The sequence below is a fragment of the Bubalus kerabau genome, chromosome 17, assembly GCF_029407905.1.
Source record: "Bubalus kerabau isolate K-KA32 ecotype Philippines breed swamp buffalo chromosome 17, PCC_UOA_SB_1v2, whole genome shotgun sequence".
NCBI classification, from domain to species: Eukaryota; Metazoa; Chordata; class Mammalia; order Artiodactyla; family Bovidae; genus Bubalus; species Bubalus kerabau.
Window position 1 is genome coordinate 14,181,387 of NC_073640.1, and position 24,838 is coordinate 14,206,224.

The 24,838-nt window shown below is 49.4% G+C and overlaps 1 protein-coding gene, 1 long non-coding RNA gene and 1 other non-coding gene across 3 annotated transcripts in view; all 3 read left to right on the plus strand.

Moving 5' to 3' along the window:
- The window catches only part of CRISPLD2 (cysteine rich secretory protein LCCL domain containing 2), a 68,318-nt gene extending 61,230 nt beyond the window's left edge, over window positions 1-7,088 (plus strand). Inside the window, exon 15 of the mRNA XM_055551317.1 lies at window positions 4,515-7,088. Within this exon, the coding sequence (XP_055407292.1) occupies window positions 4,515-4,569 (55 nt within the window). The 3' untranslated portion in view covers window positions 4,570-7,088. The remainder of the gene's footprint in view (window positions 1-4,514) is intronic.
- Window positions 7,089-7,330: 242 nt separating this feature from the next.
- LOC129631949 (uncharacterized) lies at window positions 7,331-24,191 on the plus strand. The gene is made up of 6 exons (XR_008704241.1): window positions 7,331-7,518; window positions 15,341-15,430; window positions 20,298-20,350; window positions 21,525-21,590; window positions 21,793-21,883; window positions 23,622-24,191. It is a non-coding gene; the product is annotated as an uncharacterized LOC129631949 (long non-coding RNA).
- Window positions 12,729-12,800, plus strand: TRNAS-GGA (transfer RNA serine (anticodon GGA)). The gene has a single exon. It is a non-coding gene; the product is annotated as a tRNA-Ser (tRNA).
- Window positions 24,192-24,838: the final 647 nt, after the last annotated feature.

A 24,838-nucleotide genomic window follows, 5' to 3' on the forward strand; every position in this document is an offset into this window, starting at 1 on the left:
TGCTCCGTGTAACGTGGAATCTTCCCAGACCAGGGATCAAACCCGTGTCCCCTGTGTTGGCAGGAAGATTCTTATCCACTGTGCCATCAGGGAACTCCCTTGTGATTTTGGTTTTTTTCCTACAGAAAAAGGAATCAGACTGCCCACATTGTTCTGTTAATTTTTTTTCAGTCAACAACAGTTGTGCGTGTCTTCCCAGTATTTCCCATGCCTGACATAGCCACACCATCATTTCCATGGCTCCATGATATTCTGCTGCATGGACAGACTGTTTCTTTACCCAGTTGACTGACATCTGGGTTGGTTCCTTTTTTTGTTTTTGTAAACAACACAGCAAAGAACGTCTTTGCACAACCTGTGTGCTTTCCCTACACTTTGCTTAGGTAACTTCCTGTTAGCAGCATAGCCACAGCCACCAATTGACCTCTTTCTGTGATGCACGGCATGTCTCTCTCCTGTTCAAGTCCTGTTGAGAAAAAAATCTCCGACTCTTACCAGGCAGGTCACCCCACCCACTTCCCCACCCTCCTGGTACAGCATCTGCCTCGTCACAGCAGTGCCCCTAACTGGCCTGCTCTCTTTCCTGGATACCTCAGGGCCTTTGCACCTGCTGGTACCCAACCCTGGGCCCTCCCAGCTCCTATACCTCCCATGGCTGGACCTCATGTTGTGTACATCTACACAAAAATGCCAGCTCCCCAAGGAGGCACCCTCCTGCTGTGGGGTCTCCATTCACCCTCCCCCCTGACTGTGCCCCCGATCTAATCAGATCCTCAGGACCCACCACTGTCTGCAATTACTCCTTACACCTATTTAGCAGTTGATCTCTCACTCCCAGACCGTAAGCTCCATGAAGGTAAGAACCCCTTCACAGGTGTGGTTAACCCTGTGTCCCCGACACCCACCCCAATGCCCATACATAGTAGGTGTTCAGTAAATACTGGTTGAGTGACTGACAAAATGATGAGTTCAGCTATTTGTTCAGAACCAGTTGTAGGATTTTTAATACCCTTTATGAAAATTGTTCAATAATTTTGGGAACATCGTCCAACACCTTTCGTGAAAATTGTTCAGAAATGTGCTGGTTTACATTCCCTCGTGGGAGCTACAAACTAACCTAGAAAGAGTCAGAGGGCGAGATTTAGAAAAGGAGGGTGTCTTATAATTTATCAGGTCACACTTGGTTTTCATCAGACACACACAGTTGTCCACTTTGCTAGCAGAACTGGAGCTTGGTAAATGTTTGAAGCATGGACCTTGCCTGAGGCAGCAGGAGGGACCCACCTGATGGCACATGAGATCCAGTTGGCCCACTGTCTGATGTGCTGAGAAATAAACAGCCCGTTCAGCAGAGCTTGCTTGTGCCTTCCGGGTGGGGTGGTTGTTCAGTGGGGATGTCTGGCAGGAACCTTAGGGTTCCCGTCTGGATGACAGCCTGAGTGGCCCCTGTCCCTGCTTGTTGGGGGTCCTATGGATGGGGGCACCCACTGCCCCATCCGTAGAGTTTCAGAATCACAAACCCTGGTAATTGTCCCCAGCACGTGTAATAGCCGAGGGCGTGTGGCTCTGAGTGATTCTCCCAGACGATTCATTTGGGCAGAGAATCCAGGATAGTCTTGCAGCCCAGAGGCCCAAGGAGGGCCCTGAGCTTCTGAGAAACCTGCAGGGCAGCCAGGGTCGCTGCAGCCCCCACCACAGTGTCCACCCTCTGCCTCTGCGGGCCCATGGGGGCTTCTGGCACCAACATTCCATTGTTTCTGGGTTCTGGACTTTCTCCACTGCCCCCTCTTGCCAAGGACTCCCATCTGATACACATTTCCAGAAGACCCAGCTCAACCAAAAAAATATGAATGGTAATAAAAAGCCACATGAGGGGCTGTGCTGGAGGCACGTGGGTTAACAGGCCACCCCGTGCATAGTTGAGGAGGTTGTGAATCATGGTAACCTTCCTGAAACACAATTCAGCAGGCTGCCCACATCACCAGTGGGCATTCCTCTGATGCAGTAATTCCACTCCTAGGAGCTTATCCCTGGGTGCCCTCCTATAGATATAGGCAGCCCCATGGACCAGGTTGTTCTCTGTAGCATTGTTTGCAAAAGCAAAACATTAGAAATGGCTAAATATCCATCCTCAGGGACCCAGTTAACTATATGATAATAGCGTGGCACAGTGCCAGTGCCGGAGCCAGAGGAGACACGGGTTTGACTTCTGGGTCGGGAAGATCCCCTGGAGGAGGGCATGGCAACCCACTCCAGTATTCTTACCTGGAAAATCCCATGGACAAGGGAGCCTGGTGGGCTACAGTCCACGGGGTCGCAAAGAGTCGGACATGACTTAGCGAGTGAGTACACGATAGCTTCCTACGAGAGAATACTATGCAGTTGGATCAAAAGCACGAGGAAGCTGTTTTTGTACAGGGAGCCAATGGCTGTAAAAGGGACAAAAACAAATGTTGACAGGATGTGAAGAAGCTGGAAGATGCTTGTGTGTCACTGGTGGGGATGGAAAACAGTGCAGCTGCTTTGGAAAATAGTCTGGCGGGTTTTTAAGAAGTTGAGCATACATTTAACACACGACCTAGTAATTCCACTCCCAGGTATATACCCACAAGGAGTTGAAAGCATACATTCACACAAGAACCTGTATGCAAATATTCATTGCAGCATCATTTATATTTGCCAAAAATTGAATAAATCTAAAGTCCATCGACTGAGGAAGGGATTAATGGTGTGTGATCTACCCAGGTGATGGAATATCACTTGGTAAGAAAAGTAATGAAGTGCTGAACACACTACAACATGTTGCTGTTTTGCTGTTTAGTCACTAAGTCGTGTCCGACTCTTTTCGACCCCATGGACTGCAGCTTCCCTGTCCTTCACTGACTTCCGGAGTTTGCTCAAACTCATGTCCATTGAGTCAGTGATGCCATCCAACCACCTCATCCTCTGCTGTCTCCTTCTCCTCATGCCCTCCCCTTCTCTTCATGCCCTCAATTTCTCCCGTGTCAGGGTCTTTTCCACAAGTCATCTCTTCACATCAGGTGGCCAAAGTACTGGAGCTTCAGCTTCAGCATCAGCCCTTCCAGTGAATATTCAGGGTTGAGTTCCTTTAGGATGGACTTGTTCTCCTTTAGGGATGATTGGCTTTCTGTGATTGGCTTCTGTTCTGAGCATGATGTTTTGAGGCCACAACATGGGTGAACGTCAAAACACCATGCCCAGAACAGAAGCCAATCAGAATGTCACACACTGTGTGATTCCATTGACATGAGAGGTCCAGAAGAGGCAGGGCCATAGGAACAGAACTGGCCAGGGGAACTAACTGTAAATGGGCACCAGAGACCCTCCGGGGGTGACTGTGATGACTTGGACCGTGGAGATGACTGCATAGACCCCAGTCACTAAAAGTCCCCGAATTGTCCACTTCAAAAGTATGAATTTCATGGCATGTTGTATCTCAATGAAGCTGGGTGGTGGTGGGTTTTTTTTTTTTTTTTTCTTTTTAAAAAAGGATTTAGCTCCCATCTTGAGAGGGTGGTTTTTTCTGGCTGTGTGACTTGTAGAAACTGACTTTCTCCTTGCCTTCATACTCTTGCCTGCAAAATAGGGATACGACTGGCTCCACTGTGGGAGGGAGGTAAAGGCGGATAGAAGATGCTTCCTTTACAGCTCAGTTCAGTTCAATTGCTCAGTCATGTCTGACTCCGTGCGACCCCATGGACTGCAGCATGCCAGGCTTCCCTGTCCATCACCAACTCCCAGAGCTTGCTCAAACTCATGTCCATCGAGTTGGTGATGCCATCCAACCATCTCATATTCTGTCATCCCCTTCTCCTCCCGCCTTCAATCTTTCCCAGCATCAGGGTCTTTTCCAGTGAGTCATTTCTTCACATCAGGGCTTCCCTTGTGGCTCAGCTGGTAAAGAATCTTCCTGCAATGCGGGAGACCTGGTTTCAATCCCTGGGTTGGGAAGATCCCCTGGAGAAGGGAAAGGCTACACACTCCAGTATTCTGGCCTGGAGAATTCCATGGACTGTATAGTCCATGGGGTCGCAAAGAGTTGGACACTACTGAGCAACTTTCTCTACACTCCTATACAATATCCGAGCCCAACTGTGGTGCCTCTTTTAGTAACTGGAACACATGCACTACTGTTTTAACACCACTCTATTAATCAGTCAAGCGGGTGGTTTCTCTTTGGGTTGACAGGTGGTAGCAAAAACCAGGCAGAAGTCCTAAAGGCTGAGTTGCGTTCAGACAGACGGGGGCCAGCCGATTCCAAGTTAACAGAAATACCTTAACAACCCAGACCTCGATTCAGACCCATGTGTGTCTGCAGAGGCAGAGGGCTTTGCCAGCTGCTGCTGGCCGGGGCGAGCCCTGTTCCTGTAGCTTTAGGAAGCATCTCTTGGCCACACTGCTTCCACTGAGGGGACCTGGGGACACCCAGCTCCCCCACCCCAGCTCGATCCCTGCAGAACTTTCGGTAACATGCGCTCTTCCTTCTTTTTCAGCTTGAGGACCCTTAGAGACGGAAAGGCCTTCCGCATCTTTGCCGTCAGGCAGTGAACTTGCAGGGCTGGGGAGAAGGGCATGTCCTCAAGGCGGCTTCAGGGGTTCTCTTTTTATTTTTATTTTGTCATGGGGGGGTGGGTGGGCCGGGGATGTGGGGAGTCAGGAAGCTTCCTTTGATTGGCGTCCAGCGTCCCGTCTGCCATGCCTTGGGCTCAGCTCCTCACACCGGGAAGAGAGAGCATCCCTGGGGTCCTGAGCAGACAGCTGGTGATCATCTTGCCGAGGCCCGGGGGTCTCCCCGAGGAGATGTCCTTCTATGGACGGAGAGAGGATTCCTACCGGAGGAGAGAATGAAGGATTTGGAGCTGACACCACGAGGCACTGGGGCCATGGGAAGAGGCGCACGGAGAACACTTGGGGGCGGGGGAGTTTCAGGGATGGAGTAGAGGTAGCTATTTAAAACATTCAGAAACACAATCTGTCCCTACCAATGGTGAAAATGGGATTAATGTTTGCTGGTCAGACAAACGGGCTGGTCTGGGGGACTCTGCCCTGGCACCTGTCCTGCTCCCGTCCTGCTGCATGCGGGCTGGTTCTACACACAGCAGTGCTGGTTGACTTCGAGTTCAGCCCTAATTCCACAGATGTGTCTTGTCTTGGTCCTTCCCTACGTCCACGTGGCCTGTCTGTCTGCTGCCTCGACCTTTGGTCTCATTGAGGACTAACAAACCAGGACCCTTCTTTGATCCCCTCCTCGCTGCGGCTCACACCCCACCCAGACTAGTTTTTTTGTCTCCCACCAGGGTCTTTGCTTAGCAAGTGATTCTGTATGAAGCCCACCTTTTAATTTCAACCCCTCGTTCTCTGTGGGTCCCACCAAGATGTCTAAAAACAGCCAAAGAAGGGCTGTTTAGTTGCTGCCTTTAAAAATGGCACTGAAGTGTGCAGATTCCCCATCCATCAGATGACCTATTTTTCTGCAGTGGGAGGAATGGCTTCATTCTTTAGTACATTCCTCGCCGAGGTTAGCAGCTCTGGAAGGAGACACAGCCTGTGGTTATGAAACCATCTTGCGGCATAATAACAAGAGATGGTAACACGCGCGGGAGATTTCTCTTCCTGTTTTTGTGGAACGGTTCTTGCCAAATGTTCCTGAGGCTCCGAGGAGCGTGGTGCTCTCTGGCTCCCATCGCCATATAAAACTTCATAAGCCTCGACCCGAACCCACAGTGAAATAAAAACCCTTCTGTAAATAGTGTTTCTTTGCAGAAGGTAAAATTCCACCTTCCACCACCAGACTGGCCAAAAGATCACTTTCGTGAATGCCAGTTTCAAAGTTGATTTCACCCTCAATCAGCATATTTCGAAGGCAAAAGAGCTAGCAAAAAGTTAAAAAGAAAAAACTAAGATAGTCCGGACGAGGAACTCTACCTGAGGAACCAAGCTGGTTGCTTCCATCAGAGTATCCCTAATTAGAGCAGAAACAGAAGGTAAATACTATTCCCAGCTAGAGGGAGTTTGTAGAAGGAATGAAACTGTTAACCTTGACAGAGCTGAAATGAGCAGGACTGTTTTTGCTTTGCACACTATGGGCTTGTTATAATTCATAAGTACTGACTGTCCGACTCCAAATGTCAGAGTGGAAGAATTTGGTCAGACTGTCAGATACTCGTCTTGTCCCTGCCAAAGATTTGAGTCCTTGGATCAGATGCTAGCTAAGTATTACACTGTTGGACTTCTGCTTGTCACCAGGCTTTGGTGGCTGTGACCACGTCCAAACTCTGAGTTGGGGTTTTCAGAATTAGTGACAGTCCAGGGGAATTTCAGTAGGTTTGCTTTTGAAGCTTTCTGCCCGAGGGAGTCTGAAACATCCAATAGGAGTGAACTCTACCATTTAAAAGTAAAATTCCCAGTTCCTTCATTAACTGGCCCGTATAATGGACTAGAAACTCCTTGCCCAGAACCAGGTCTTGCTATCTCTTTCACTCTCACAAACATTTTGAAACTGGAACCGTTTATCTTCCAGAAATGAACACAGGGCTTCAAAGGAGAAGCTCTCCTACTAATCAGGGACCTCCTTCTCATTTAATGTTTAACAGTGCCTACAGCGCCTTCAGCACCTCACCCATAAGATGATAAATCTGGCCGACAGTGTTACTGGGACCCCCAAAATAAAGTTTTGGTTTCCTTCCGGTTTTTCCCATCATGTTCTGATTTTTCATACTGTCTGTAGGCTCACTCAGCCCGCAGCTTACATGTATGCTTTTTTCTATGAAAAATGATGTATTTTACTACTTCCTATGTACAAAAATTTATTGTAAATTTATGTGTGCTTCGCTTGAACAGGGACCACGTTGCTGTCGTTTCAATAAAACTGATTTGATTTCTAAAACGTTTCTGGGACTTATCTTTTAAGGGCACACCTCATCCGTCTGTGTAATAAAAAGTTTAAAAGCTCCTTCCAGGCTGGTTGGAGAAAGATATGGCAACCTACTCCAGTGTTCTTGCCTGGAGAATCCCAGGGACAGGGGAGCCTGGTGGGCTGCAGTCTATGGGGTCACACAGAGTCGGACACGACTGAAGCGACTTAGCAGCAGCAGCAGGCTGGTTGGTCTTTTCCATGACATCCTCCCGGGAACGCGGCGCACGGGCGTGGAGACGCTAATCGTGGAAGGATTTCCATCTCCCATGTGCGTAAAGCGTTAAGTCAAGTGGGGCGTGAGGATTTGGGCGCAAGGACGTGTGTGCGTGAGGACCTGTGTGCGTAAGGACGTGGGGACGCGAGGATGTGGGCGCAAGGACGTGTGTGCGTGAGGACGTGTGTGCGTGGAGGCCTGCGGACGTGGGGACGCGAGGATGTGTGTGCGTGAGGACGTGTGTGCGTGGGGGCGCGGAGGCATGTGTGCGTGAGGACATGGGTATGTGCGTGCTTGTGTGTTCCGGCCGGCCAGGCTGGGCTGCGGCCTGAGGGGCTGCCTCCTGACCACCTAGTCGCACGGCGTGGTGAGTACGACAGCCTTACCCTCACTCCATCAGCGTGTTAGTCCGTCGGCTGCCCCCGGGGCTCCCACCGCAGAGCCTGTCGACCCCACAGCTCTGGAGGCCGGAAGTCCAAGATGAAGGCTCAGAAGGCCGCTCTCCTCAGGCCTCTCTTCTGGCCCTGCAGGCGCCCCCTTCTCACTGAGTCTTCTCTGTTGGAGCATTCCTGGTGTTTCTTTTTCGTCTTAATGAGGACGGGTTCTGTAGGGTCAGTTCCTGCCATGTAGACTCCCGTTTAACCTTAGTTATCCCCAGAAGGGCTTCCTTGGTGGCCCTGTGGTAAAGAATCCGCCTGCAGTGCGGGCAGATGCGGGTTCAGTCCCTGGGTTGGGAAGATCCCGTGGAGGAGGAGATGGCAGCCCACTCCAGCATTCTTGCCTGGAGGGCTGTAGTCCAGTGGGTCCCAAAGAGTCAGAAACGAATGAGCACGCTCATCTTCAGAGGCCACATCTCCACATACAGACATATCAGGCATTACGGCTTCAACACATGAATTTGGGGAGGGGGAAACCCCGCTCAGCCCTGAATAGACGTCATCTTCCCCGGCGTCAGTCCGTTTTTGTCCAGTTGAGTCGTGTGTCTCTGTGTGTTTCGACCGCCAGCATCCACAAACCATTTTGGGGGTTCCTGGCCGACCTTTTTCATCTCCCCATCCACGCTCTGCCTTTGCCTTCACCGGCCATCTGTTCTTAAGAGGTGCTTCTCATTCCCATGGATGGTGGGATTAGTGGTCCTTTGTTCTTTTTTTGGCAGTGGCATGCGAAATCTTACTTAAACCTTTGCCTCCTAAGGGAAAGCTGAAGAGTACTAACCGCTGGACCACCAGGGAATTTTCAGCGTTCCTTTTTAATAAATGCACTTGCAGTTTTTTAATTTAAGAGTTTATTTGTGGCTGCGCTGGGTCTTCATTGCTGCAGGCAATGAAGTTGCATCGAGCGGGGTTACTCTTGATTGTGGGGCCTGGGCTCACATTGCAGTGAGTTTTCTTGTGGAGCGCCGGCTGTAGGGCGCGTGGGCTTCCGTAGTTGTGGCTCCTGTACTGGAGCTCAGGCTCAGTAGTTGTGGCACACGGGCTCTGTTGCTCTGTGGCAAGTAGGGCCCTAGTTCCAGGACCAGGGTTCAAACCTGTGTCCCCTGCATTGGCAGGTGGATTCTTAACCACTGGACCACCAAGGAAGTTCCCATTTAAGGCTTTTTAAATGTTGATTTAAAAATACTGCATAAGCAGGTCTGTGGGTGGGTCACAGAAATCACAAAGATGAGATGATGACTACTGATGTTTGGGAAATGCAGGTTTCTGACAAATGCTTTGTCAAGGCCATAGACATGCCCCCCCCTCCCAAATCAACAGCAACCTCCGGGCACTGGGAGCGGCCCTTCCAGACTTTCTCCTACAGAGCCTGCAGCTTTCCTTGGTGCCCACACCTCTTTCTCCTTCTTCAGGAAGTTCTTCTGAACCCCCAGGATGCCGCAACCCTGGGTCCTGAAGTTTTTGCCCCCAAATGTCCAACACAGAAAAGATGCACTGGCTGAGGAGACAATGGCAACTTGGAGGCAGCTGGCGCTCCCTTCTGGCAGAGTCAGTCTGAGATGCAGCAAAGGTGTGCGGGAGTGGTGTGAGCAGGCTGAATGCCAGCATGCTGCTTGGGGACACCAACAGAGAAGGCGCCGCACAAGGTGACCCAGGGGCTGAGCACTGACCCAGGGGCTGAGCACTGACCTGAGGGTCCCTGGCCTGCCTCCCACCCCCTTACCAACTGAGGAAGCTTGGACAGTTTTGTTTTTTTTTTTCCCCCCAGCTGCACTGTGTGGTATGTAGGATCTTAGTTCCCCAGCCAGGGATCACACCCATGCCTTTTGATTGAAATGGGGGAGGTTTAACCACTGGCCTGCCAGAGAAGCCACTTCTGCCTGTTTGGGCCTCTGCTCATTTAGGAATTTCTCACAGTGAACTCACCGCAGAACAGTGATTCCAGGGGAGCTGCGGGCTGAAAGGTGCTCTAGTAATCATGGCCACTGTGCCGGGTGACACGCTTTGGGGCGGCAGCTAACACGAACCCATGCGGTAGCCCCAGGACTTGTCAGAAGAGCAGATTTTCGGGTCCCAGCCCAGATCCTGTGAATCAGAACCTGCTGGAGTTCACAAGCTCTCAGGATGATTCTGGTGCTGGGTCCGTTGGAGAATCATCACTCTGAAAACATCCAGATATCTCACATGAGAAGTCAGAAGAGAGGTGATCTGGGGGCAGAGGCTCAGGGATGCTGGGACAGCTGGTCAGCATCCATGCAAACCTCCCCCCCTCCTCTGTGGGCAGGATGGCCGCCGGTCACAGACTGTCCCCACACTGAGTCTGAGATGGGAAGAAGGGACGAGGGAGTGAGTCCTCTTTCCCACAATATTCTTTTATTGGGGAAGAAAATCATTCCTGGGATTCCCCAGCAGGCCTGTTTTTGCATTCCTTTCATCACCAGTGGGTCGCATGCCCAGTCCGAGGTTTATTGTGAGCAACTGTGACAGAAAAAGGTTTAGAGTGAAGAGGCAGACCGGGGGCCACGAAGGGGTCACGTGGTCTAAGAGTTAGGAGCCAGGATGCAGACATGCCTGAGTTTGAATCCCACATCAGCTCTTCACCAGCGCTGTGACACTGGGCCAGTCCCTGAACCTCTCTGAGCGTCGGTGGCCTCCTCTGTAAAGGGGCAATAATGAAGCGCTCACGGGGTGCTTATGTGGATTCAGTGAGGTCATACTTGAGGCGTGCTCAGCCCTTGGTGGGTGCCCGCGGCTGCCGTATGTATCACTACATTGCTTTGCAGCATGAAACTAATACCAGTGGGTACATGCCACAGGGAGACAGGTTTCTACCAAGTACAATGAGGAAGATTCAGATTGCAGGACTTCCAAAAGTGAAATGGGCCTTATGAAGAGGGAGTGACTCCTCTTCCCTGGAAGAATATGAACGGAAGCTGGAAGATCCTTGAACTAGATTGACCGCAGAGCCTTTTCCCTGATTTTGGCTTCCAGCAGAGACCTGCCTTCCCTCTTTCCCCTGCCCTGCCCCTAGGGCCCTGGGGACCCACGGAAGGGATGGCAGGAATTGTGAAATCCTGGCTCCTCAAACCATGGCCACTTCATTCTAAAAAGGAAAAGTAAAAACCCTGCAGCTTGGTGGGTGGTCCTGAAACCCTTACATGTTTTATGGGGTTGATTTGTTTGTTTGTCTTGCCCATTTTCCTTCCAGTTTTTCACACGAAGACCTGTCCTAGACTACCACTGGGACTTTAAAAATCTTTTAGCCCCTTAAAAAAATAAATTTGGTGCCGAAGGCCCAGGTTTCGAAACCTTCATGGTGTTCCTTTGACTCATCCTGGCCAACTAAACCGGTAGCAGCCTTCATCCAAGGACCAGGAGACAGACCATTAAACCAGTTCTTCTGTCAGTGCCTGGCCTGGATCCCACGTGGGCAGAAGGCTGCCCTCTGGGCCCTGCCGCCACCTGAATGGGGATGGGCTGGCCTGTCAGCCAGCAGGCTACCAGCTCGTGGGCTCTCACCTTCTCATGGCTGTGGTCCAAGGATATTTCCACTCCATCCCACTGGCACCAATCCAGACCCACTGTCCCCCTGCCCCTGTCTGACCCAGGAAGGCAGCAAAGGAACCCACCTGTGCCAAGTGCCACTACATGCCAGGATTAACTGGGCACCAAGCTTGTGCTGTCTCGTTTAATAAGCACCCGTCTCCATCAACAGTTTGCTAATTCAATATACATGTCAAATATAATTCAAATCCTAATTAGATTTTCTTTGTCAAAATGTCAGCTGGGAATGCATTGAGTTGCATGTAACGGAGACCCAACCACAGTGGCAGGGAGGTCCCGGGGATGCACGCTTGCGGAGTCCTCTAGGTTCCTTCCCACTTACTGCTCTGCCATCCTCAGAGAGTGGCGTGTGTCCTTGTGGTTATGACTCTTCACCTCTACCCCGTAGCAGACCTTCCAGGAAGGAAGTGACACCATGAAGGGCAGAAGCCACATGGCGGTTTGATTCTGCCTCTTTTCTTCCAGGTAGTGTATTTTTCAATTCTGGAATTCTGAGCGAGAACCCGAGTCTGTCTCAACCAGAAAAACAACGGAAGCATAGCTTTCCCAGAGGTCTCAGCCTGTAATTTCCACTGATACCTTCTTGGTCAGACTTGGGTCCCACAGCCACTCCTTGCTGCAAGGAAGTTTGGAGAGATGCGTCTTTTTTCCACGTTGAGATCCAGCTGTCAAGTGGGTCCTGTGAGGACGAATGGGAGAAGGGACCTCGGGTAGGTCAGGTCTGGCTCACCTGTGAACAGGTGAGAACTGCAGGTGTTGCTTCTTAGAACTGCCGTAACAAATGACCATAAATCCAGTAGCTTAAACAGCAGACACTTACTCACAGTTCTGGAGATCAGAAGTCTGAAACGTCCTAGAATTTGAAGATTCTAGGGGAGGATCCTTCCTGCCTCTTCCAGCTCTGGGGGCCCCAGGCATCTCTTGGCTTCTCCCACGTCACTCCAATGTCTGCCCCAGGTCACGTGGCCACCTCAAGCTCCTTAACTAATTACCTTTGCAAAGATCCCAATTCAAAGTAAGGTCACATTCTGAGGTTGCAGGGAGACATGAATTTGGGAGGGATACTATTCAACCCAGTCTGCGGAGAAGGCAATGGCACCCCACTCCAGTATTCTTGCCTGGAAAATCCCATGGATGGAGGAGCCTGGTGGGCTGCAGTCCATGGGGTCGCTAAGAGTCAGACACGACTGAGAGACTTCACTTTCACTTTCACTTTCTTGCATTGGAGAAGGAGGTGGCGACCCGCTCCAGTGTTCTTGCCTGGAGAATCCCAGGGACGGCGGAGCCTGGTGGGCTGCCGTCTACGGGATCGCACAGAGTCGGCCTCGACTGAAGCGACAGCAGCAGCAGCAGCCTCAGTTTCCTCATATATGAAATGGGAACAATAATAGCAGCTACTTTGGCTTTTTTAAAAGTTTGTTTTGTAGAAGTGTAGTTGATTTACAGTGTGTTAATTTCTGCTGTATAGCTAAGTGACTCATATATATATATATATATATATATGTCCTTTTTCATATTCTTTCCTATGATGGTTTATCACAGGATGTTGATATAGTTCCCTATGCTATACATACGGGCTTCCCTGGTGGCTCAGAGGTTAAAGCGTCTGCCTGGAATGCAGGAGATCCGGGTTCGATCCCTGGATTGGGAAGATCCCCTGGAGAAGGAAATGGCAACCCACTCCAGTACTCTTGCCTGGAGAATCCCATGGAGGGAGGAGCCTGGTAGACTACAGTCCATGGGGTTGCAAAGAGTTGGACACGACTGAGCGACTTCACTTTCACTTTCACTTATGCTATACAGTAGGATCTTGCTGTTTATCCGTTCTATATATAATAGTTTGCGTAGGCTAATCCCAAACTCCATCCCTCGCTCACCCTCTCCACCCTGGCAACCACAAATCTGCTATGTCTGTGAGTTTGTTTCTGTTTCATAGATAAGTTCATTTGTATTGTAATTTAGAGTCTACATGTGATATTTGTCTTTTTCTCTCTGGTTTACTTCACTTAGTATGATAATCTCGAGGTCCATCCAAGTTGCTGCAGATGGCATTACTTTGCTCTTTTTATGGCTGAATAATATTCCATTCTGTGTATGTACCACATCTTCGGTATCCATTCGTCTGTTTACATTCAGATTGTTTCGTGTCTTGGCTGTTGTGAATAGAGCTGTAATAGCAGCTGCTTTGTATAGTTGTTATGAGGTTCAAACAAGTTAATATTTTTCTTAAAGCATTTGGAAGCCTGGCACATAATAAGCGCTATATACATGTTAGTTTATATCATCATTTTAACAAATGTGTTTTGCATTCCTCGTTTTTTTTCCCCTCAAAGTTCTGCCCTAAGCCTTCAGGCAGCAGCCCCTGTTTTTCTCCGGGAAGGGAGGCCATAGCAGAAGAGCAGGAACAAAGACGTGACTTTTATTTAGCTTTTGATTTACTAGACAGATTTTTTGTTTCTTCTTTTTCTTTTGACATTATTTCAGACTTGCAGAAAAGCCACAGAAATACTCCAGAGGATTGTCCTCTGCCCTTCATTCAGCTTCCCCAGATAGGAACACTTACTGCCATTCCTTGACCATCTTCTTTCTCTCTCCTCTAAATTATTTAAGAGAGAGTTACAGACATGAAACCCCCTTTATCTCTAAATACCTTAGTATGTGTTTCCTAAGAACACAGATGTTCTCTTTGGAGGAAGGAGGCATTTTCTTCCATAACCCTGGTGTAATTATCTGAATCAGGGAAATGAACATGGATGCATTATGTAATCTAATCCGCAGACCTTATTCAGATTTTGCCGATTGTCCAGGAATGTCTGTTACAGCAAAAGATCTCAGATCATGAATCACATTCAGTTTTCTCATCTCGTTAGTATCCTTGAATCTGGATAAGCTCTTCACTTTATGCTCTTCTTTTATGATGCTGACATTTTAAAAAAGATGACTGACCAAGTGTTTTGTGGAATGTTCCTCACATCAAGTTTGTCTTACGTTTCTTCCTTATGAAATTCAGATGACATGTTTTTGGAAGGAATCTCACAGAAGGGATATTGTAAGTGTTAGTGCCTCATACCAGGGGCCATGTGCCTGTTCGCTGTGGGGCTCTCATGTCAATTTGATATCTTGGTTAAGATGATATCTGCCAGGTTTCTCCACTGAGAAGAGCCTATATTTTTTGGTGGTAAATATTTTAATTATCTTGTAGCGAGATGTATTGGAACTGTGTAAATATCCTACCCCCATAAAACCTTCAGTCCCCAATTTTAATATCTGGTGATGATTCTTCCCTGAAACAAGCATTTTGTGATGGTTATCGGATGTTACTTCTTCGCATTACGTTGTGCCTTCCACATCTGTCAGTTGGCAATTTCATCTCAGGAAAACGTTTCCCTTCTCCTCCGTTCATTCATTTATTCACACAGTGTATTTTATAAATGTATATTCCATGTGTATTATGTTATATACAAACATAGACTCACGTTTATTGTTACGGACTCATTCTTATTTCATGTGGTGGATTACATTTTTTTTCTGTATTTTCATGCTCAGGTCATCCCAGATTTGAGCAGCAGGAGCCCCTTCCAGCTGGCCCTATGTCCTTCTGACACAGCCCCATCAGTTTTGGCTCAGCCTTCTGGCACATGGTGTTCCTGGCTTGCCTTGTACTTAATTTGCCCTAGTCCTGGAATCAGCCATTTCTCCAAGGAACCCTACTTCCTTTTAGTGGAGATTGTATCTAAATAGACATATTTAGTTGAGAAAATGGGTTGAGGAAAAAAAATGTTCAGATCTCAAAAGCCAAATCTCAGGGACCACACAGCAGATCTGGGCAGGATCTGGTTCTTCACCCTGCCCAGGCTCTCCACACAACGGGTGAGTGGGAGCCCAGACCCAGCTGTTGACCGTGGTCTAAGCAAGTCCCCGACCCCAGGAGGCGGAGCCCCCTCCTGCTGTAGGAGCTTGGAGACAGTTGCTTTCCCAGAATGCCTTGCAGCTAGGTGCAGACCTAGGATGTGTCTGTATGACTTCAGACTGGGAGCCTCTGATGCGAGGGAGCTGGTGTCTAGAGACTTTTCTCGGGGAGCTATAGGGGCTTCAGGGACAGCAGGTGGGGGTGCCAGATTTAGACAGAATAAGAACATTAAACTATTGCATGCAGCATACCTTTATTAAAATGCTATTGTTTATTTGCAGTTTATAGTGGACTGGGTTGCCTGTGTTTCGGGGCCTAACAGGAGCGTCTGGACTCCAGTCCCATCGGGCCGCATGGCAGTCACCCAGCAGGTAGGTCCCACCCCCACCAGGCCTTTCTGTGGGGTGATCTCTGGCTGCAGAATGCTCCCGCCTGTCCCTCCAGCTCTCCTTGAGATTCTGGGGGATCCACAGCATTATTGTAATGGTCCCTTTTTTGCTTAAATAAGTTGTGAGTGCTGTGAAGGGCCATCTGTGCCTGCCTCTCATTGTGCTGGAGTCAGGTGGGGAAAAAGAGAGGAAACCCCCAGATCAGTTCTGGAAACTGGAGCGGAGAAGGGCCTTGTTCCCCACTTCCTTCCAGAATTTGCAGAATTCCCCAGCCTGCAGACTGAAGACAGTCACCTATGCGTCCATTCATCATCTACCATCTACTCATCTTCCCATCCATTCATCCACCCACCCACCCTCCATCTGTCATCCATCATCTACTATCTGTCCATCCATCATCTACCATCTGTTTATTCACTGTCTGTCCATCCCTCCATCCACCTGACATTCAGAATTGAACACCTGCTCTGTGCTAGGCACTGTCTGGGTCCTGGAGACACCACCGATGAAGACACAGCAGATACAAATGTGTCTGTTCCCAGGTGGAGCTTGCCTTCCTGTAGGGAAGGCAGGCATTAAGACAAGTTACACACGTATGTCAGCTGGTGAGAAGTGCTATCAAGATGAACCGTGAAGGGGGCGGGGAGCACTGAGGCAGGGGCTGTCGGTGTTCTACCCTGAGTGGTCAGGAAGGCACCTTGAAAAGGGGCAGCGCGTCCCAGGTGGAGGCAGCAGCGAGCCCCAGAGTGCTGGGGAGTCAGAGCACCTGGTCTGAGGGACCCCACTGAAGCTGGAGGGAGGGAAGGCAGGGGCAGGGGCAGGGGAGGCCAGAGTCCAGAGCGGTCAGGACAGCCCTGAGGCTGTGGGAAGGGCTGGGATTCAGCTCAGAGAAACCGGGGCTGCAAGTGGGACCTGAGCCAAGGAGGTTTGGGCTCTGATTCCAGTTTTAAAGGCCATTAAACGCCACCTCAAGGAGAAGCAGGGCCTTCTGAATGAACCAATTTAAACTTGAAACGACAGCAAAAACCAGGATGCTTTTCCCTGAATGACTGATTTTATTCTACCAAGTTCACTAGACATGGGGCAGGACTTGAGATCGAAAGGTCAAGTTACTTATAGGAGTGAGTGGCTGGAAAACTCCTCACACCTCATGGGCATCCCCTGTTTATTCCTCACCACAACCCCACAATACCCCATTTACAGATGAGGAAACAGGCCCAGCATAGCCCAGCACCTTGTCCAGGGGAGGCCCGAGTGGGGTTGGCAAGGACAGTTTTCCTCCCCCACCAGCCTGGTGGCAGGGCAGCCTGGCTGGGAGTGAGCATGCGGATAGAGAGCCACTGTCCCTGGCTCCCAAGGCCGCTGGGATGACCTGCCTACTTGTGGACGAGGCTGGCAGAGCCACGAGACGTCTGCTCCCAGATGGAAAATTGAAACCACGCTCTTCCGTCACTACAGCCATTTGTCACTGAACTGGGGTGCATATAAACAGCTTAATTCAAACCATACTGCCACCCCCTCCCCTCCCTCCTTTCCTGAGCCTTCCCCCGGCTCACTTCAGGAAGGTAACAGACACGGCGCAGCGTCAAAATGAAGGGCCCCATTTGCTACTCCTTGTTGAGCTGAGCCTGCTAAGATGCTGTGGGTTGTCTTCACAACACCACCAAGACTTAAGAATTATTATCAGGCCCACTTGTCAGATGAAGAAACTGAGGCCTGACTTAAATCGTTTGGCCAAAGTCATGCTGACAAGAGGCAGAACCAGGTTCTGGCCAGACCTTCCCGTAGAACCCAGCTGCCACTCTGTGACCTCGACTGCTGACTTGGGACACACAGCAGCCAAATACGCACCAGAACCCTGGACCTAGGCTGGATCCCAGCTCCACTCCACCTGCTGAGTATAGTTGGCCTTGCAGAACCCTCTCTGAGCTCCAGTGGGAGACCCACCTGCCTTAGAGACTCATCACACACCTCACATGCGCCTGTGCTGGTCTTCATCCCCCAACTGCATGAGCATCAGCCTCTCACCATCTCGAAAGTCTATTTTTTCACCCCCGCCCCCATCTATATCATCAGACAAGGGAGTATAACTGAAGAATGAGGAGCTCCTGGGGTGGAGTCCTGGTGGGGCCTCTTGCAGTTGTGTGACTTTGAGCAAGTTCCTTAACCTCTCTGTGCTTCCATTTCCTTAACTGTACAAGAGACATAAGTTCTTGTCTCAGAGTGATCATGAGGAATCAGTGAGATAGTGTGTGTAACATGTTTGAAACAATTTTTAATAAAGGACTGGACTATTTAATAAAGGCTGATGGATAATAGCCAAGAAAACCCTGTAAGTGTGTTGATAACATCACAATAACAAGTGAAAGGTTATAAAAATAACTGAGCAACAAGAAGTGATCATACCAGGAACAGGTGGATAAATGAGTGAGTGAGTGAATGAATGAATGCGAAACTGACCAGACTAGTTTAGGAGAAGTCCATGCAAGCCTGGCCCCTTTTTCCAGTTTCAGGAGCCCTGGGCTGCAGGTGAAGACATGTGGTTGTAAACTGAGCCCACACAGATGGAAGGGGGAGAATTTGAGTTCCCTTTGGGGGAAACCTGCAAGCCGGAGCTGCAGGCTGCTTCCTCAGCCCAGAGAAGAGGATTTGTTTCTGTAAGGCCTCCTTCCCCATGTTCACCCCGCCTACCTCCTTCAGTGATTCTGACTAAAATAGGGGAAAAGTGAAGGGGGATAGGTCTCTGGAGAGTCCTGGACCCAGGAAATAAAGGCTTCTTAGAGGTGTCGCTGAGATGACCTTGAGAGTGAGCGGTGGGTTAGATAGGAGTAATGAGGTATACTAGAGCACACAGAATGCGTTCATACTGTGAGACCCAAGTAGTACAGGCCAGCCTTGGTCTATTGCTCTTCACTTGATTGCGCCTCGAGAATCTTCCGTTTTTTACAAATTGCTGATTTGCAGTGACCCTGCGTCTGTGTGCTGCCCTTAGTGGCTCAGTTGTGTCAGACTCTCTGCGACCCCATGGACTGTAGCCCGCCAGGCTCCTCTGTCCGTGGGATTCTCCAGGCAAGAATACTGGAGTGGGTTGCCATGCCATTCTCCAGGGGATCTTCCCAACCCAGTGATCGAACCCAGGTCTCCCACATTGCAGGCGGATTCTTTACCATCTGAGCTACCAGGGAAGCCCAAGAATACTGGCGTGTGTGGCCTGCCCTTCTCCAGGGGATCTTCTCGACTCAGGAGTTGACCCAGGGTCTCCTGCTTTGCAGGCAGATTGTCTGCCAGCCAAGCTACCAGGGAAGCCCACCCTACATCTGTCACGTGCCATTTTTCCAACTGCATTTGCTCACTTCCTGTTTCTGTGTCATATTTTGGTAATTCTCTCAGTATTTCCAACTTTTTCATTATTGTTATATTTGTTATGGTGATCAGTGGTCTTAGATGTGACTATTGGAGTTGTTTTGGGCACCACGAACCACACCCATACTAGAAGGCAGATTTGATTCATGAATGTCGTGTGTATTCTGACTGCTCCGTGACCAGGTGTTCTACTGTCTCTCCCTCTCCTTGGGCCTCCCTGTTCCTGAGATACAATATTGAAATTAGGCCAGTTAATAACCCTGAAGTAATCTCTTGGTGTTCAAGTGGAAGGAAGAGTCAAACGTCTTTCACTTTAAATCAAAAGCTGGAAACAAGCTTAGTGAAAGCCAAGGCAGGCAAGCTAGTCTTCTCACACCAAACCGTTAGCCAAGTTGTGAATGCAAAGGGAAAGTTCCTGAAGGAAATTAAATGGGTGCTTCAGTGAACACATGGATGATGAGAAAGTGAAACAGCCTTACTGCTGATACGGAGGAAGTTTGAGCAGTCTGGATAGAAGATCAGACCAGCCATGTGCCCTGAAGCCAAAGCCTAATGCAGAGCAAGACCCCTTACTCTCTCCAGGTCTGCGAAGGCTGAGAGGTGAGGAAGCTGCTGAAGTGGTTCGTGAGGTTGAAGGAAAGACGGCATCTCTGTAACATAACAGTGCCTGGCGACAAGTGCACCATGCAGAAGCGCTAGCTCAGTTCATGCGTGACGGCCCTGCGGTGAACAGCAGATGTTCAGTGCAGGCAATGAGACAGCCATTAAGAACATTCATGATTCTTGGGAAGAGGTTCAAGTATCAAAATACACAGCCCTCATGGACAACTTTGGGGGGTTCAAAATACAGTGGCGGGATTATCTGCAGATGTGGGAACAGCAAGAGAACTAGCAGTGGGGCCTGAAGATGTGGCTGAATTGCCGCAACTTCATGATCAAACTTGAAGAGGAGATTCTCCTTATGGATCGACATGGAAGTGGTTTCCTGAGATGGAATCCATTCCTGTGAAGATGTTGTTAAGACTGCTGAAATGACAACAAAGGATTTAGACTACGACCTCAACTAGTTGATAAAACAGGTTTGAGAGGACTGACTCCAATTTTGAAAGAAGTTCTGTTGTGGGCCAGATGCTGTCCAGCAGCACTGCACGCTCCAGAGAAGCTGTTCACCAAAGTCAGTCGCTACAGCCAGCCTCACTGGCGTCTCGTATTAGGAAACCGCTGCAGCCGCCGCCCTGTCAGTCAGTAGATCAGTGCTGAGGCAAGACCCTCCACCAGCAAAAAGAGGAGGGCTCTCCGAAGGCCCAGGTGATGGTTAGAATGTTAAAACAATGAAATATGTTTACATTAAGGCACGTACATTGTGTTTTCAGACATAATGTTATTGCATGCTCAACAGACTACAGCATAGTGGAAATATAACTTTCATAAGCAGCAGGAAACCAAAACATTTGTATGATTTGTTGCAATATTTGCTTTATTGCAGTGGCCTGGAGTCAAGCCAGAAACATCTTGGAGGTTCCCCTGTATTATAGTCCGGTAAGATGTTAAATTTCCTGATTTTGAACATTTTATTGTATTTGGGTGATAGAAAGTCATGTTCTTGGGAAATACACATCAGAGTGTTTAGGGAGAAAGGGGGCCGATGTCTGCAACTTATATATGTATGGTATTTACATGAAAACACATAGAGAGAGAAAGCATAGGGCGAAATGTCAGTGATGGTGAATTTGGGTGAAGGGTACACAGGAATCCCTTATATTCTTGCACCCTGTCTGTTGAATTTATACCAAAATAAAAAGTTACAAAAAATAATAACTAAAAAATGAGTAAGCAGCCCCAAACCTGTGATGTCACGCTGTATCCCAGCACTGCTCTTTCAGGTTCTTGATTTCCTCCAACCCTGAAACACGCTCATGCCGGCTTGGTCCCCCCCCTCCCCGGGGCACTGGAGACTGTCGTGCTCAAGTGTGTGGACCATTCCTCGGATGGTTTAGATGTCCTTATCCTCCTCCTCCTAGCTCGAGAGATGCCAGAAGCATCCACTCACTACATGCTGGGCTCTGGCGCTGACCCTGGTGGTCCCAGGGTCAGTGAGAGAGACCCTGCCCCCACCCTCAGGGAAGCAACAGACACAGGACAGGAATTACAAGGGGAGGAGGGTGGGAGGAGAGGGGCTCAGGGACCCAGTAGTCTGGAGCAGGGTGGGAACAGGAAGGCTTCTAGGTGGAGATAGTTTACACCAAGATCCAAAGGAAGAGGAAAAAAGCTAGGAGAGGAGAAGGGGCAAAATGCTTCCCAGCAAGTCTGTGAGTTAGGTGTCCTGAGCCCATTTTACAGGTGGGAAAACTGAGGCTCCCAGGTGTGTAATTAATTTGCCCAAAAACAGGTGCCATGGCTGGGACATGATGGCCCTGGGATCCTCACTGCCCCACCTTCCTGTAAGTGAGAAGGGTGACATCTATGGGAACTGGAGACAGCTCTAGGAGGGGGGACATCTGGGGTAGGGGCTGCCTCTTCCATTCCCAGGAGGCCAGGATGCAGATAACCAGCAGGATTTTCAGGCACCACTGTCTCCAATCTCACTTATTGCGGAGCTCTTTCCCCATAATTCCATAGTCTTAAGAGCCAGGTTTCTCCCCTGATAATGAAATTGGAGAGATCACTCCAAGGGGAAAATCGGGCCACTCAACCTGCCCTCTCAACTTCTCAGCCTTCTACCTGCCAGAGCTGCCGGGATATCCAGGGGGTGGGAGAGCACCGCAGACGAGACGCCCAGGTAAGGAACCAGATGCATAGCCTGCCGCTTAGCAGCCTGACGTCTCGAGTCTGGGCCTCCGTCTTGTCCCTAAAACGCAGGCAGCAGTGGTGCCGCAGCCTTGGCTCAGGGTTGGACGGCTTTATAAGGACGGCGGCGGTGTTGATCAGAATGACGGTCGTTTTGAGACTAAAACACCTCATTTTCTCCCTCTGTGGCCCAGATACCGAGGAATGAGGTCCAGTCTCCTTCTCTGGCCGGCTCCACTCCTTCCAGACTGTGTGGTGGTTTTTCCCCTCTTTGCTTTGCCAAAAGTGAGTCACAAACCTCACCACCTGCCCTTCGGAAGAAAATCATTATTTTAACCAAGAAGACAGGGATGGCAAACCTTAGGAAACAGTAGGAAACTCCTAAGGTGTCAGCAGGGATGGATCTCAGACTCCACATTCACCCCACGGTGGCCTCTTGGTGTGTGTGCTGCAGGGGCTTCAGGGACCTAACCCCAAAGTACATTTGGGGAGAGGGATTTAAGAGGCTGGCACCTGGAAAGATTCCAGCAGCTTCTGTGTTTAGGCTGGACCTGTGGCCTCAGCTCACCTGGGCAGCTGCCTTTCAAAACGGCCCCAGGAGGCTCCGTCACTGATAATGGTCCTCAGTGATTAGCATGGTCAAAGGACCACTGCATCTCCTGACTCCAGGAGAGGGGACATCCCTCCTTCCATGCCCAGGAGGCAAGGATGCAGATAACAGGATTTTCAGGGACTGGAGACCAGTCCCTGAGACAGACTGAGTTATTTTTGCTGGGCTATTTCCCTAGAAATTCTGTAGACTGAGAACCAGATCTCTCGCCTGAATAATGACATTGGAGTGGTCATGGCATCCTCAGCATTTAAGATTGCCATGCCAAAATTTTGTGGCCTTACAGGTATGTGCTACACTGGGTGATCACATAACCTAAAACACGACGTGAATGATAAGGCTGCTCCAGTACTGTGTTTATGGATTGCTTTCACTCATCTAACGCAGATGTGTTCTCAGAGTGCTTGCTCTTGGCTGAGCACTGATGATAGAGAGCTTCCCAGGACGCCATGATTCAGGGAGGCTGGATGGTGGGCCCATTGACACCCATGAGAATGGCAGTCGGTGGCGGGGTTATGTGGTGCTATGAAGTGGGAGTGCTTGTGTGTGCAGTCAGGGAGGCTTCCTGGAGAAGGAGTCCGGTGTTTATCCTAAGAGCAATTGGCTACAGCAGTTGGGGTTTTAATCAGGGGGTGATGGTGATCAGATTTGCATTTTGAAAGTGTGTTCTGCCAACATTGTGGAGAATGGCTTGTTGGAGTTGAGGGTGGGAGCCAGGGAGGAGGCTGTCGCCCACCCCTGGTGAGAGGCCTCAGCCAAATATTTCTAAAGTGCTTCCCACTCTCTGGGCTGAGGGGATGGAGAAAGGTGGATGGGTTGAGAGATACTGAATGGACCATCCTGACAGGACTCGGGGGTTCACAGGTTTTGGGCAGAGGGAGAAGTCAGAGTCACAGTTGCCTCCAGGTGTCTGGCTCAGAGAATTGGGCCAGGCGGTGTCTGCTCGTCCAGGTAACTCATGTGAGAGGGGGAAATAAAACTCTTTGTCATCGTAAACTTAAAAAGTACAAAACGTAGCTTACAGTACAATATTGCCCTTGTTTTAAAATGTACGGAAAAAAAGACTGCAAGGAAATTCACTGAAGATTAACAGAGGTTCTCTCTGCACACAGGATTCTCGACTTTCTGCTTTTCTGTTTCCCAAATAATTGTTAATGACCATGTACTAATACAATAATTAGGGAAAACCACACGTGAAAAGGGATGTGTATTTCATCAGTTCTAGGATAGTCCAGCCTCTGATGGAGGTAGTGTTTCATTTTTTCCCAGAGAATAAGTCTAGCTGGTCAGAGCAGGAAAGTTCCCATAGCTGGCACTCCGTAGCTTAACCTCTCCGTTTCCATCAGGATCTGCCAGCCAGGCTCAGCCCCCATCTCCTCTGAAAGCAGTTCTTGCTCCATTTGTTGAATCCAGGTGTGTGGCACTCCGAATGTTAGAAGCTCGTTGCCGTTTTCTTCTGTAAGTTCAATGTCATGTTTTCTCCTGTTCTCCCAAAGAAGACTTGCAAAGCAAACTGGAGCTGCACGCGCTCGACATCTTCCCGCAGTTGAGTATTACTCAGCCATTAAAAAGAATACATTTGAATCAGTTCTAATAAGGTGGAGGAAACTGGAGCCTATCTTCAGAGTGAAGTAAGCCAGAAAGAAAAACACCAATACAGTATGCTGCTGCTGCTGCTAAGTCGCTTCAGTCGTGTCCAACTCTGTGCGACACCATAGACGGCAGCCCGCCAGGCTCCCCCGTCCCTGGGATTCTCCAGGCAAGAACACTGGAGTGGGTTGCCATTTCCTTCTCCAATGCATGAAAGTAAAAAGCTAAAGTGAAGTCTCTCAGTCGTGTCTGACTCTTAGCGACCCCATGGACTGCAGCCCACCAGGCTCCTCCATCCATGGATTTTCCAGGCAAGAGTACTGTACTAACACATACATATGGAATTTAGAAAGATGGTAACGATAACCCTGTATGCGAGACAGCAAAAGAGACACAGTTGTCTAGAACAGTCTTTTGGACTCTGTGGGAGAAGGAGAGGGTGGGATGATTTGGGAGAATGGCATTGAAACATGTATAATATCATATGTGAAACGAAATGCCAGTCCAGGCTCGATGCAGGATACAGGATGCTTGGGGCTGGTGCACTGGGATGACCCAGAGGGATGGTACGGGGAGGGACGTGGGAGGGGGGTTCAGGATGGGGAGCACGTGTACACCCGTGGCAGATTCATGTTGATGTATGGGAAAACCAATACAATATTGTAAAGTAATTAGCCTCCAATTAAATAAATAAGTAAATTTATATTAAAAAAAAAAAATGAAGCGTTCCCTTCCCTGGCTTCAAAAGGCCGGACAGCTGCTCTGTTTTGTTTCACGTCTGGCCCCAGGAAGATAGGATTTGGGTCAGGAAGAGCTCCTTGGAAGCAGCCTTCCCAGTAAATCCAGTCTGTTTGCTCAGGAACGACAAAAGGTTGAAACGCTTTAAAACATGAGCCTGCAGGATTGAGTCTGGCGCAGGGGGACCCCTGACTGTCTGGGGAAGATCGTGGCTCCATTCCTGGAGATTAACCCCCAGATGCAGATGTGGGGGAGGGGGCTGCGCTCCAGGTCTCTGCAGCCTCCAGCCATTGATTTCCAAA